This window comes from Pseudochaenichthys georgianus, unplaced genomic scaffold (assembly GCF_902827115.2).
Source record: "Pseudochaenichthys georgianus unplaced genomic scaffold, fPseGeo1.2 scaffold_1502_arrow_ctg1, whole genome shotgun sequence".
NCBI lineage: Eukaryota > Metazoa > Chordata > Actinopteri > Perciformes > Channichthyidae > Pseudochaenichthys > Pseudochaenichthys georgianus.
In genome coordinates this window covers 1-14,616 of record NW_027262347.1, presented here as the reverse complement: position 1 = coordinate 14,616, position 14,616 = coordinate 1, and the positions used below count along the sequence as shown (strand labels likewise).

The 14,616-nt window shown below is 41.8% G+C and overlaps 1 protein-coding gene across 1 annotated transcript; it reads right to left on the bottom strand.

Annotated features, from left to right (window-relative positions):
• Positions 1 to 5,074: 5,074 nt before the first annotated feature.
• Positions 5,075 to 13,720, bottom strand: LOC117441129 (secreted frizzled-related protein 3-like). The gene is made up of 6 exons (XM_034077323.2): positions 13,672 to 13,720; positions 13,368 to 13,427; positions 11,941 to 12,006; positions 8,481 to 8,685; positions 6,272 to 6,335; positions 5,075 to 5,239 (listed from the first exon to the last, which is right to left on the bottom strand). The coding sequence occupies exons 2-6, from the start codon at positions 13,405 to 13,407 to the stop codon at positions 5,180 to 5,182; spliced, it is 435 nt and encodes a 144-aa protein (XP_033933214.1). The 5' UTR covers positions 13,408 to 13,427; positions 13,672 to 13,720; the 3' UTR covers positions 5,075 to 5,179.
• Positions 13,721 to 14,616: the final 896 nt, after the last annotated feature.

Below are 14,616 nucleotides of genomic sequence, written 5' to 3'. Positions count from 1 at the left end.
ATGTGTACTGGGCAAACCCGGGCTAAAACAAAGCAGAATAATGAACCAAACAGGGATAATATGCCAACAAAGCCCAGTGCTAAAGCTCCACCAAATATTGGACCGAACCAGGCTTAAACACCATAGAGCAGGGGTGTCAAACTCAATTTCATCGCGGGCCACATTGACATTATGGTTGCACTCAAAGGGCCGGTTGCAACTATATAAATATACATATATAAATATATATCTAATGTATTAATTTATATGACATTATTGCCTCTGAATTGGATTATTATCGGATAGGATAATAACTTAGTAATTAACTTCGTCCGAAAGCAGAAGTCCAGGGCAAATAATTGCAAGTCTCTTCAGTGTGCATGTCACAAAACGAGATGCATTGTGGGACATGTAGTTTATGGGCAACCTGCTTCTGTAAAGTAGCATGTGACCGTATAATAAACATATTATATTCTTTACAAGCTCTTGCGGGCCACATGAAATGAAGTTGCGGGCCAGATTTGGCCCCCGGGCCTTGAGTTTGACACCCCTGCCTTAGAGTATTGGACCCCAAAAGGGCTAAATCACCGCAAAATATTGGATCTAATCAGGGCTAAAACACCAGTGAATACTAGACTAAACCAATGCAAAAACACCATTAACTAATTGACCAACCCAGGGCTAAATTACCACAGAATATAAGGCCCCCAATTAGAACCAGAGATCAACACCAATGAGTACTGGACAACACTGCAGATTGTTAGACTAAACCAGCGCTCAAAAGAAACACGAAACACCACCAGAGTATTGGATTAAAAGAACACAACCAATAGTGGACACAATCAGGGTTAAGCACTGCAGTATATTAGTACTGGACTAAACACCAATGAGGCCTGAACCAAACAAGGGCTACAGCCACACAAAGTTGGATCAAACGAGGGCTGTACATAGGATGAGAATGAGGCTAAATCTGAGCTAAAAACACCACAGACCACTGAGCTACAGTAAAGTATTGGACTGGCATGCTCTGCTTCTTAATTTCGTGTTAATGCAGGGGTTCCCGACCTTTTTTCCCAAGAGCCCCCCCAAATTAAAGTTTAAAAGTCTCAAAAATGCTACAACTACTGTCACAAACTGGATGAATGAAGTATTTTGTTAAAGGAGGATGAAAGTGTAATCAAGGAGCACTATTGGAGCGACTTTGATGGTTGTTGGACTCAGGATTAATTCAGTTGGATTCCCGCTGTATGAAGAAATGAAAGGACGGCGGAAGTGGAAACAATTCACAAAGGGATTAAACTGTTTGAAACACATGATCAAAGTAAGCCGGATTTTGCCGATGTGTTTATGTGGATTCTAAAGTCGTAAATAATCTACAAAATGGAGGAGACCGACCTGATCGGAGGAACTGTGACAAATAATCCAACTGAAGCCGGTGTGGACAATGACTATGTTTTAAAAATGCGCTTATCCAGCAAAGCCTGGTTTGGACACTTTACGGGCAGAAGAAACATTTCTATTAAAGAAAGAATTATACATTTGTCTTTTTATGCCTTTAATACTAACTTGAATTTTTATTAAAATGTATTACTCAATTATTTTTTATATTTTATTGTAATGTAGAGACAAGGCTTTTAGTGACAATCATGTATTGCCTTACAATTATATGTAAAAAACAAAAGTCTAAATATGATATTTGGCCTCAAATCATCTGAGGCCTGGCGCCCCCCCTGCGATCTTTGGCCCCCCAGGTTGGGAACCACTGTGTTAATGCGTTAACTGTTTTCTGCCTCCTTTCCGCCCTCTAGTGTTGGATCAGGACTTCCTGCAGCTTTAACGCAGCTCAGTCCCGATGAACATATTCTGTGTGTTTCAGTATGTGCTGTGTCAGCATTCAGCAACATGAATAGATCCACTATCGAGCCTGCATGAACACACACACCTTTTACCAACACCAGGTGTGTTTTCAGTCAGTCAACATGCAGGAGAGAAGAGGAGGAGAGGAGGAAGAGGAGGATAAGGAGGTGTAATAGCAGTAAATCCACAAAAAAATGTTTCTCTTCTCTCTCATGGAAACTGCAGCTGAGAAAACACTGCTGCAAATTAGTAGGCAGGAACTACTGGAAACATGCCTACACACACAGCACACACACACACACACACACATGCACGCACACGCACGCACACACACACACACACACACACACACACGCACGCACACGCACACGCACACGCACACACACACACACAGTAATGCTACTGTTTACTCCCATCAGTGAAGGTTGTTTTTTCAGTTACTCAACCCGTGTTATTAAGATTTATTTCAGCCTAAATTTAGACTCATTTTATATCCAGTTTTGTCCCATATTTTTTACGGGTTATTATGAAGAATACATGTAAACCATTATGTATGTTTCCCCAGGGCACAATAAGTTAAAACTAAATGTGGATTTTATATGTTTTTATACCTCAAACTATTATTTATTTATCACTTAAATGAAATGGGATGCACCACATAAGTGGACATTATTACTTACAACCAGTGTTAAGTTTCTCAGAGCTTATAAAACTAAATGATAAAATAGCATGCAAAAGTCTAATATATTAGAGACATTTAGGAATATCATTGACACATCTAAAAAGACAATTCAGTTTATTATCAAGAGGGTTTCCAGGTTTCCATGGCTGCAGTTTTGTTACGATTGACACAAAGCTAAGGACCCAAATGCAAGACACCAGAACCAGGTCAAGATTATTTTAATCAAAGGTAAACAAATACAAGAAAAACACAAAACTCTCCCTTGAGGATCAAAAACGGAGAAACTTGATGATCAAAAATTGGGGATCAAAAACAGAGAAATTTGAGGATCAAAAATGGAGAAACCTTGGGATCAAAAATGGAGAAACTTTGGGATCAAAAATGGAGAAACTTGATGATCAGAAACTGGGAAACTTGTGGATCTAAAACTTAAAGACTTGGGGAGGGAAAACGGAGAAACTTGATGATCAAAAATTGGGGATCAAAAACAGAGAAACTTCAGGATAAAAAACTGAGAAACTTTACAAGCAAAAACTGAGAAACTTGGGGATAAAAAACTAAGAACCTTTGGGATCGAAAACTGAGAAACTTTAGAATCAAAAACTGAGAAACTTTAGAATCAAAAACTGAGAAACTTGGGAATCGAAAACTGAGAAACTTGGGGATAAAAAACTAAGAACCTTTGGGATTGAAAACTGAGAAACTTGGGGATCAAAAACTGAGAAACTTTAGAATCAAAAACTGAGAAACTTTAGAAGCAAAAATTGAGAAACTTGAGGATCAAAAACTGAGAAACTTGGGGATCAAAAACGGAGAAACTTGGATCAAAACCGGAGAAACTTGGATCAAAACCGGAGAAACTTGGGGATCAAAAACTGAGAAACTTGGGGATCAAAAACGGAGAAACTTGAGGATAAAAAACTAAGAACCTTTCGGATCGAAAACTGAGAAACTTTATAATCAAAAACTGAGAAACTTTAGAAGCAAAAACTGAGAAACTGTAGAAGCAAAAACTGAGAAACTTGACGATCAAAAACTGAGAAACTTGGGGATCAAAAATGGAGAAACTTGGGGATCAAAAACGGAGAAACTTGGATCAAAACCGGAGAAACTTGGGGATCAAAAACTGAGAAACTTGGGGATCAAAAACGGAGAAACTTGAGGATAAAAAACTAAGAACCTTTCGGATCGAAAACTGAGAAACTTTATAATCAAAAACTGAGAAACTTTATAATCAAAAACTGAGAAACTTTAGAAGCAAAAACTGAGAAACTGTAGAAGCAAAAACTGAGAAACTTGACGATCAAAAACTGAGAAACTTGGGGATCAAAAATGGAGAAACTTGGGGATCAAAAACGGAGAAACTTGGATCAAAACCGGAGAAACTTGGGGATCAAAAACGGAGAAACTTGAGGATAAAAAACTGAGAAACTTGGGGATCAAAAACGGAGAAACTTGAGGATAAAAAACAGAGAAACTTGGGGATCAAAAACTGAGAAACTTGGGGATCAAAAACTGAGAAACTTGCAGATCAAAAACGGAGAAACTTGGGGAATTTTACAGGAAAAAAGACGGTGAACTGAGATCTTAAAGATAAGAACAACACAGAAACAGAGCATGTGGTATAAATTCATTTTAATGGTTCAAACTTCTGCAAAGAGTCCAGAGTGTTAGTATAGTATACTGATAAAAGTAGAGCACTGACTGTTGACAGCAGGAACTGTTATATAAAAAAGATTTGAATATGAATCCTTGTTGTTTGTTACAGAGCTAATTCGTACCGTCTGTAATTATGCAATCATCCCACCTCTCCTACCTCCTTTACCTTCTGCTAATAGCCTATTATGCATTTGGTGTGTGCTACTATTTGTTGTTTGTGTACATTTTAGTGAAGAAGAAGATGGAGTTCCTGTGACGCTAGAGCAAAGACAAGCCTTGTAAATGTTTAAAAAAGTGCTAGGTTTGCATATTTACTCAATGATTGCCAACGATTTCATGCCAGAGATCAGTAAAGTTATGGTCCCTCTCTTATAGTCCAACATGTTTAAATGGCTTTAAATGTCCGCCTTCCCATCAGCATGGCAACATGGTAAACATCAGGGTTATTATGGACTGTGACCATGGAGAGCCACCACTGAATTATTATTGTTTACCAAAAAAGTGTCATGTACATACTGTATGGCTGTGCGTAGGGTTAGTACTACAGCTTAAAGCTTCACCCCCTCTCTTGTCTTTATTGAGTGCTTTAAGTTTACACACTCACACACAAATTCACACACAAATCCACACAAACATTTTGCATATGATCAAAAAAACACAGGCTTAATAATGTTTGTGCAAAAAAAATGATAAATGACAAAACTTAAGACTCCAAACTGTCTGATAGATGCAGAGATGAACTACATTCAGCTACAACAGCCTGGGATAGTGCAATATCTACACACACATACATGATCAAACACACACACACACACACACACACACACACACACACACACACACACACACACACACACACACACACACACACACACACACACACACACACACACACACACACACACACACACACACACACACACACACACACACACACACACACACACACACACACACACACACACACACACACACACATTCACACAAACACACACTCAGATCTCAGTGGCGACCCTGGCGATGAGCTCCTCGGCCTCTCCCCTGTATGATCTTATCCCATCTCTGCACAGAAACACAAAAAGAGAGACGGAAAGGGACATTAATGAATCAGTGCACAATAACTAACGTCACATCAGGCAGCACGGTCACATGACATACGTCACCACCGCTAAGCTAAAAGTGGCTAATGTTGGGCCATAAAGGAACTACAGCACGGTCACATGACTTCACGTCACCACCGCTAAGCTAAAGGTGGCTAATGTTGGGCCATAAAGGAACTACAGCACGGTCACATGACTTCACGTCACCACCGCTAAGCTAAAGGTGGCTAATGTTGGGCCATAAAGGAACTACAGCACGGTCACATGACTTCACGTCACCACCGCTAAGCTAAAGGTGGCTAATGTTGGGCTATAAAGGAACTACAGCACGGTCACATGACTCCACGTCACCACCGCTAAGCTAAAGGTGGCTAATGTTGGGCTATAAAGGAACTACAGCACAGTCACATGACTCCACGTCACCACCGCTAAGCTAAAGGAGGCTAATGTTGGGCTATAAAGGAACTACAGCACGGTCACATGACTTCACGTCACCACCGCTAAGCTAAAGGTGGCTAATGTTGGGCTATAAAGGAACTACAGCACGGTCACATGACTTCACGTCACCACCGCTAAGCTAAAGGTGGCTAATGTTGGGCTATAAAGGAACTACAGCACGGTCACATGACTCCACGTCACCACCGCTAAGCTAAAGGCGGCTAATGTTGGGCTATAAATGAACTACAGCACTGCACCAGAAGTACAAATATTGCGACTGAAACAAAGTGGTTAGTGTTGTGTTAAACCGACCACTTATAATATAGCAGTCGGTGTTGACTTTATAGGCTACCCAAATATCCAATCAAATGTTAAACTGTTGATACAGACTGCATGCTATACAGTTCAGTTCAGTGTCCACTTATAAAGCCTCCACCTGTACCACTGCAGGTGTGTTTACACAGAAAATACCAGGAGACGCTGCTCTAAACTGCTGCTGCTGTGTGAGTGTGTGTGTGTGTGTGTGTGTGTGTGTGTGTGCGTATTTGAATCGCACCTTGACCTTCCTGCCCATTTTTTCCTTCCACCTTTGAGCAATGGAGCCGTCAATCAGGAGCAACCTGCAACCACAAACACAGTGAGGCTTATTCAGTCTTATCCTACAGAACCCATGCTAAAGTCAGACAGGAATCATAACCATTTACCAAGTAGAGACGCAACAATTTACGAGTAAAAACATTTGGAAACTAGACAGCTTTGTTTGCTTACCCCTGATTGGACACATGTTTTACTCAAATCAGATTTTATACATGTCTTTTATCCAAAGCGACTTACATACTTTCAGTACTGTGGACAATCCCCACAGGAGCCATTTGGGGTGAAGTGTCTTGCCCAGGGACACAACGACATGCTGACTACAGTGGGACTCGAACTTGCTACCCCCTGATTCAAAGTCCAGCACTCTATCCACTGAGCCACAGCCGCCTTTTTATATCTAGTTGAAGTTCAAGGATCTTATTGGTAATATCTGAAACAAAGGGTCCTTCAATTTTGGTCAGCATTAGACAAAAGCAGCCTCTAATTAATTGGTTGTCAGACCAGTTGAAGCTTGCTAGGTAATTAAAGTATGTCAGTTTCTGTTGCTATGCGGTCTCTCATTCAAAACAATTCAAAAAGACAGACTTTGATGATTCCGGACTTTGCAGCTCCTCAAAATGTTGCATTGATGACATATTTTAGTAGGCAGAATCAGAAGGCATAGAGGCAGCATTTCCCTGGTTACCTCAACAAAAAGCCAATGGATTATTGAAGAAATCAGTGTATTTTATGTCGTAGCAAAACACGTTCAAATATCCTCATCTTGTGAAAACCACAGACCTTAGATGCAAGGACACCTCGAGGGCTCGAATGCTGACTCATGTTCAGGTTTTAGGACGAGTTCCTGCATCACTCTATTGATGAACAACCACCATTGATGATCTATAGAGCGGTGCAGGGATGACGTGTTTTTGTAGGCCGACCCTGAAGGAAGCGGCTGGTTCCCTCGACAACAAGCAACCGGATTTCTCCATAGGATTTTGGAATATTGTAAAAAATAAGGTCTGTGGAAAACCAACCTGTTTGATAAATGCACGTTTTGTTCAGCCGGATAATCTCCACGTGTCTACTTTTATAATGTTAGAATCATAAATCTAATGGCCAGAAGCTAAATGCTAACGTTATGCTATAAAGCAGGGGGGTCAAACTCAATTTCTTCGCGGGCCACATCAGCATTATGGTTGCACTCAAAGGGCCGGTTGTAACTTTAAGACTATTTCAAAATACATATATAAATATTTAATATATATAAAATAATGTATTATATGACATTATTGCCTCTGCATTAGATTATTATCGGATAGGGTAATAACTTCATAATTAACTACGTCTGAAAGCAGAAGTCTAGGGCAAATCATTGCAAGTCTCTTCAGTGAGAATGTTACAAAATGATTAAAAAAAATGTAATTCTGAGAAAAAATTAATATTTTGAAGAAAATAAGTGAAATTCTGAGAAAAAAACTTGTTCTGAGAAAAAAAGTCAAATTCTGAGAAAAAAGTCAGATTTGAGATGCATTGTGGGATATGTAGTTTATGGGCAACGAGCTTCTGTAAATCGGCATGTCACCGTATAATAAACATATTATATTCTTTGCAATCTCTTGAGGGGCCGCATGAAATGAAGTCGCGGGCCGGATTTGGCCCCCGGGCCTTGAGTTTGACACCCCTGCTATAAAGGAACTACAGCCGAGTCCAGCAGCACGACTTCAACGTCACGCCAACTTCAGATCCATATTCAAACTACAGATTCTAAATGGAACGAGTTGAAGCGTTTGTTTGAACACTTTGCAGGAGGCAGGGACTTGCTCTCAAGCAGAACAGAAACTAACTTAGAGGAGTGTTCACGTGTTCGGCGTAATGACGTACAACGACCTCCACGACTTCTGTAGTCCTGTTCAGCCACTTGGTAACAACCATCGTTTCTCAGACACGTAAACTCTTCAGCGGGGTCACTGCTGATGGATTTAATGTCGTAGAACAAAACGTGATCCGTCTCTTCAACGTGTCTCAACCTCAGACCTTAGTTCAGCTACTTTCCAAAAACATGTTCAAAATCCCGTTGGCTCTGAGACGAGGGAACAGGAAGTGGTGAAATACTGACTCACTTCCGGGTTTTAGGACTCGTCCCTGCGACACTCAACGGTACATGTAACTTTAAGGACTCGTACCTGGAGGTCTCCTCGTTCTCGTAGCCCATGATGAGGTACTCCTCCCCGGGAGTGAGAGGAGGACAGAGGCAGGACGAGGAGTAGTACAGAGTCTGGACCTCTCTGGGGATGTTGACCAGAGAAGACTTCAGCACCTCCTTCACCTCCACCACCGCTGTGGGCTCCAGGCCGCGGTTCCTCACCTCCCTCACCCTCACCCTGATCACTGGAGAGAGAGAGAGAGAGCGAGAGAGAGAGAGAGAGAGAGAGAGAGAGAGAGATAGAGAGCGAGCGAGAGAGAGAGAGAGAGAGCGAGAGAGAGAGAGAGAGAGGGTGATGATATGGGTATGTATTTTAATGTTTGTATATGTTCATGTATGCGGAAATGCAGGACAGAGTCCAGAACAAGCATTTAGTCTTTTGATGTGCCCTGATCGCTGGAGGAGAGACTCATCCAGGGACACTTTAGATTGATGTAACATCGCACAGAGCTTGCATGGTTTTATTAACAAATACAACCATGATTTAGTCCTTAGCTCTGGCTCCAGGGATATGGCCAATAGTTTTGGTTGTGTTTCTTAAAACAAGTCAACCCGCCATGGTCCTTGGGGTAAAACAGACAGCTGGACATCATTCTCTGATTTTAGACTTTAAGTTAGAGCCACACGTTATCCACTTAGTGTCCTGCAAAAGCTCATGGACACGGTGCCAAAACAGAAACACATCACTGAAGGCTAAACTCCCCAAAATACTTTTTCTAGAGATGTCCCGATCACGTGATCGGGGATCGGAGCCGATCACGTGATTTTCAAAAAATCGGGAATCGGGAGAAAAAAATCGGGGATCGGGATTTTTAAATTTTTTTTTTATATATATATTTTTTAATTTAATGTTACAAAACAAAAATGACCATGTTCACGTCTTAAAGTCATCCTGAGGACTTAGTTTTGGTTTAAAATTACACAACATCATGTATGTGTTGCTTTCTTTGGGCTTGTTTTCAGACCTGGTTGCTTATTCCTCTCAAAGCAACAGAGTGGGCGCAGTGTCTCATAGTAGCAGTAAGCTAACGAGAGGCTACGTCCAGCTGGTGACTCGGGAGTCGGGACGGAGAAAATGTCAGGAGTTTGGAAGTATTATGAAATTGAAAGTGAAGGCAGTGTAACAGCCAGATGCAATGTTTGCAAGGCGGAGGTTCCGCGTGGTGGAAAGAACAGAGCTACGTTCAACACGACCAATGTAATACGCCACCTGAGAAACAAACAACAACAACAACACGGCGAGTACACAGCGGCCACTCGGGGAACGGCACTGAAGCAACCGACACTTTCAGAGACTTTCAAAAGGAAAGAGAAACTGCCCCAGAACAGATAATAGTCAAGATAGCTGAATTCATCGCGTTGGATGACCAGCCGTTATCTGTTACCTTTTTTTTCTCTTAACGCATTGCATAAAGATCGGATCGGGAAAAATCGGTATCGGCAGATTGTCAAAATCAAATGATCGGAATCGGATCGGGAGCAAAAAAAGGTGATCGGGACATCCCTACTTTTTCCTATGGACTTTTGACTTTCGGGGTAACAAGTACCATTCAAACAAACTCTTTCAGGGACCCCCCTCTCAGAATCTCACTCAGATTTCTACTGCTGTCTTCCGGAAAGATGTCAAAGAGATCGAGAAGACGTACATTGACGGTGCAGAATTGCCCAATTGGTCGATACTTCTTTCATTCAAAAAGATCAAAACAGTCTTGTCTGCATTACTCACTTGGACGCAAACAGTTTAAATTGTCCAAGTTGAAAAGTTCAGAAGCCACCCTTAAACTGATGATTATGAACCTGTTGTTTGTCTACCTGTTTTGAAACTGGGTTGTTTACTTTCTCAGCTCATCCTGACTCAAGTCCAACAACACAACGTGCAACGCCCTCGATTTCCAGTGACACCAGTAACCTGTAGAACATCCCGTTTGTTTCTGCATCGATGAACCTGCCGTTTCTCGGGTCATGAATGCAACCATCGAGCAGCAACAAAAGGCAGAAAGCAAGTTAGACGTTTATCCCAAAATGCACCCTTAATAAATACAAGCAATGGGGACTGTGGGGGAAACTTCTGTGCAGCGATGCGGGACGAGTCACCGACTCAAAAGGAGACACGGGGAGAGCTTTGATGAACACTGACGGGTTTATTTGGAGCCTCGGCCGGAGAATTCACAAAACAAGTCCAAGAGCCAGAGGTCCTGACTTCACGGTAGAGTTGCCACGCCAATTCTGAAGAACTCTACCCCAGACCCGTGTGTTCAGCTCAGAGAGAATCATCAACATGCTGCATAACAGATGGAGTCATAACACCTCTACCAGCTGACAGGCAGCAGCAGGGAGGCAGGACACTGAGCCCAGCACCAAGGCTACAGGTGCGTGTGCTCCGTCAGGACAGAACTGATACGCTGGCTCAAAGCTATTGGACATATTTCCCCAACAGGGACCATTAAGAAATAAAGGTAATGAAACAACGCACAAGACATCATTGCAAGTACGGCACTGAGAAACTAAACCAAACACAACCAGTGTCAGTTTGTCCTAACAGGTTGGAGTGGACAGTAAAATCTCTGAAGACCACCTCGATGTTCGCTGACGCACTGAACTCCTCCGCTTTCATTATATCTGAATATTTGGAAAGTGAGCTCTTGTTTTTAACGATTGCTTGGGAAAAAGAAAATCTTCCATAATAAATGCGTTCTGTGGCCAGAGGCATTAGCGAGCTCAGAGAAGTCCTCACGGAAATCCCTGCTGGATTTGCCAGATCACGCCCGGGCGCTGCAATCATCCGGGAAAGCCTTTGAGCTTTCGTGCGTCCAATTCAATCTGAGTAACCCGACAGCCTCGGCACTGAGACATTAGCCTTTACACGCAGGAGGAGGACACGGCACGGAGAAAGAATCCACTGGAGAGTTCGGAGAAACTTAAAGAAACATCATTTAGAAGCAGAGTTAGTGAAGGGATGAAAAGGGAAGATTGACGATGCATAGACGACGTTCTCACTTTAAAACCGTAGACGTTTGATTTGGAAATGTTCCAACAACCCCCTTTGAGCAAGTTGCATAACACATGGCAGCCTTTCTTCTCATAATCATGTATATGTTGGGTTTATAGTGATCTTTTCTTATACATGTGTGTCTTATTGTAAGATATCAATGCATTTTTTATCAAATTAAACCTGAAAACTAGCAGAAATCTTGCCATTGCTGCGAGTTTGCTGTTGATTCTCAGTGGGATAAGCAACACCGGGCGGGGTCGGACGAATAATCGATTATTATTCGCCAGGGCTGCCGAATAATCGATTTTGATCATGGTCAGTTTCTGGCAACCCTACTTATAACATTACTATCTGTGCAGGTTATCACGCAGAACAGTTTCACAGAGTAACGGGCAATCACTGTTCTGTATATATTTGTAAAATCTTGATTTAGTCCCGGATGACTCACCGTAGTTGTAGTTGTTCTTCGTGTAGCTTTTCAAACCCATTTTGACTGTCTTACAGGTGCAGCGATCTACAGAGACACAAACAAATGGATGACGATGGGAAACAGACAGACATATCGACGTCTTAAAGTCCAGAGTTTCATCAGCTTGTTTTAAGTGGGACGAATGCTAGGCTTTTACGCACTTCCTGTTCCCCTCGTCTCGAAGTCGATGTCCTTTTTGTTTATTTTAGTTTTAATGGAATGATCTCGGAAATAAGGTCTGTGGGTAACACAAGATTACGAGATATGTAGCTCAGTGTAAGTTCAATCAGGAAGACAACAGCATCGGGTGTCACACGTTATTTCAATAAGTGATCAGGGGCATTACGCCCCGGCTAGCCAATCATCGCACCTGCTAACCTCTTTAAATCTGCTCTCCCCTTCCTGTCAGTTGTCATTTCAGGTGTCAACGCAAACCCTCCTCCACCCCTTCGCCTCCTGTCTCCTAAATACAGGGCCAAGCTAAACCTTCTCCCTTCAGATCGGACTGAACTACTATCACCACCACCAGTGTCTAGACCCCGGGGGGTTCATCAGAGCGATTCTTTCCCTCCTGAATGATCATCCTGCAAACCCGGGGCTTAGTCGCCAAAACATCATTACAGTTACTTGTTGTAATACGTCAATCACTATTCCCGCATATCATGTGTCCCGATAAATAAACATGTACTCATACATCACGTCTCTCCTGATTGAATTGTTGTTGTTGTTGTAATATATCATTTATTGATATTTGGCAGCAAACAATTACACAGTGTTTTTTCAAGACAGTAATCTTAAGTTTGTCCGAAAAGATAAAAGATAAAATAAAAACAGTAATTTCTACGAACAATACGAACATGAGGGAGTGATCAGGACTCCACAGTAAAATCATACGTTTGTAAAAATAAAATCTGGCCTACGAGGTTTTGCGAAATCAATCCACTTTCTCCATCAAATAGTTCCAGTTTGTGATTGACAGATGATGTTATCCTCTCCATTTTAAGATTAAGAGATTTTAACGTTTAGTTTAACTACATAAAAAAACCTTACTGGTGAATGTTAAGACGTGTACGTGACTTCAAAACGGCTGTTGCTAAAAAGCGGATTCGTTTTTTTCCGAAGGGATCCAGAGCGATGCTAATTGTCCCGTTTGCTTACCAACATACCTTCAATGACAACAATGCTAGGCTAGCAGTTTCCCACTGTTCCCAGGCCTTCTGCTAAGCTAAGCTAATCAGTTGCATGCTGTAGCTTCATGTCTAATATGGGAGCGATATCTCATTTAACTCTCAGCAAGAAGACAAATGTGGATTTCCCAACAACAAACTATTAATTTAACTCTCAGTCCTCTAAAGACTACATCCTTCCAAGGAGAGGAGCCTTTAAGCTTTTAAACAGACCGTTACCTCCATCTGGTCCTCGGCAGTGGAGTTTATTGGAGTCCATTGGAAAGTCTGGACTGGACTCTGTCGAAAGATCAAACCCAGGAAACATCAGCTCTTTAGAAAAGTAGAACTGGACTGTGTTCAGATGAGGTATGAATATAATGAATACATGATTGATAACATGCGTGTTATGGAGATTCTGAGGTAGTATATATTCGTTTTTTTGTGTTTAACCCGATCCACCTAGTGTCTATTCAACGAGAGAACACGATACGCTAACTTCTTGCAAATCGTGGGTAAAAAAGAGGTGGGATGTCGGCCTCACCTGGGTTACACCTGGCTGGGTCCTGGTAGAAAGGATCTGCAGAGACAGAGAGGAGTGCCGTCAGAAATCACGTACAGAATAACAACGTATATTGATAGCTGTTTTAGCCACACACACACGTTGGTCTTCAGCTGTTGTTCGAGCCCTACAATTATATTCTGTCAACGTTTCCATCAACAACATTTCGTTTGATGGCTTAAGTATTCATCAAGTATTCATCAAGTATTCATCATGTCTTCATCAAGTATTCATCACGTATTCATCAAGTATTCATCAAGTATTCATCAAGTATTCATCAAGTATTCATCATGTCTTCATCAAGTATTCATCACGTATTCATCAAGTATTCATCAAGTATTCATCACGTATTCATCACGTCTTCATCACGTCTTCATCACGTCTTCATCGCGTCTTCATCGCGTCTTCATCATGTCTTCATCACGTCTTCATCACGTATTCATCAAGTATTCATCACGTCTTCATCACGTCTTCATCACGTCTTCACGTCTTCATCGCGTCTTCATCGCGTCTTCATCATGTCTTCATCGCGTCTTCATCGCGTCTTCATCGCGTCTTCATCGCGTCTTCATCACGTCTTCATCACGTCTTCATCACGTCTTCATCACGTCTTCATCACGTCTTCATCACGTCATCATCATGTCTTCATCATGTCTTCACCATGTCTTCACCATGTCTTCACCATGTCTCCATCATGTCTTCATCATGTCTTCATCATGTCATCATCATGTCTTCATCATGTCTTCATCACGTCTTCACCACGTCTTCATCACGTCTTCATCATGTCATCATCATGTCTTCATCATGTCTTCACCATGTCTTCACCATGTCTTCATCATGTCATCATCACGTCTTCACCATGTCTTCACCATGTCTTCACCATGTCTTCACCATGTCTTCACCATGTCTCCATCATGTCTCCATCAT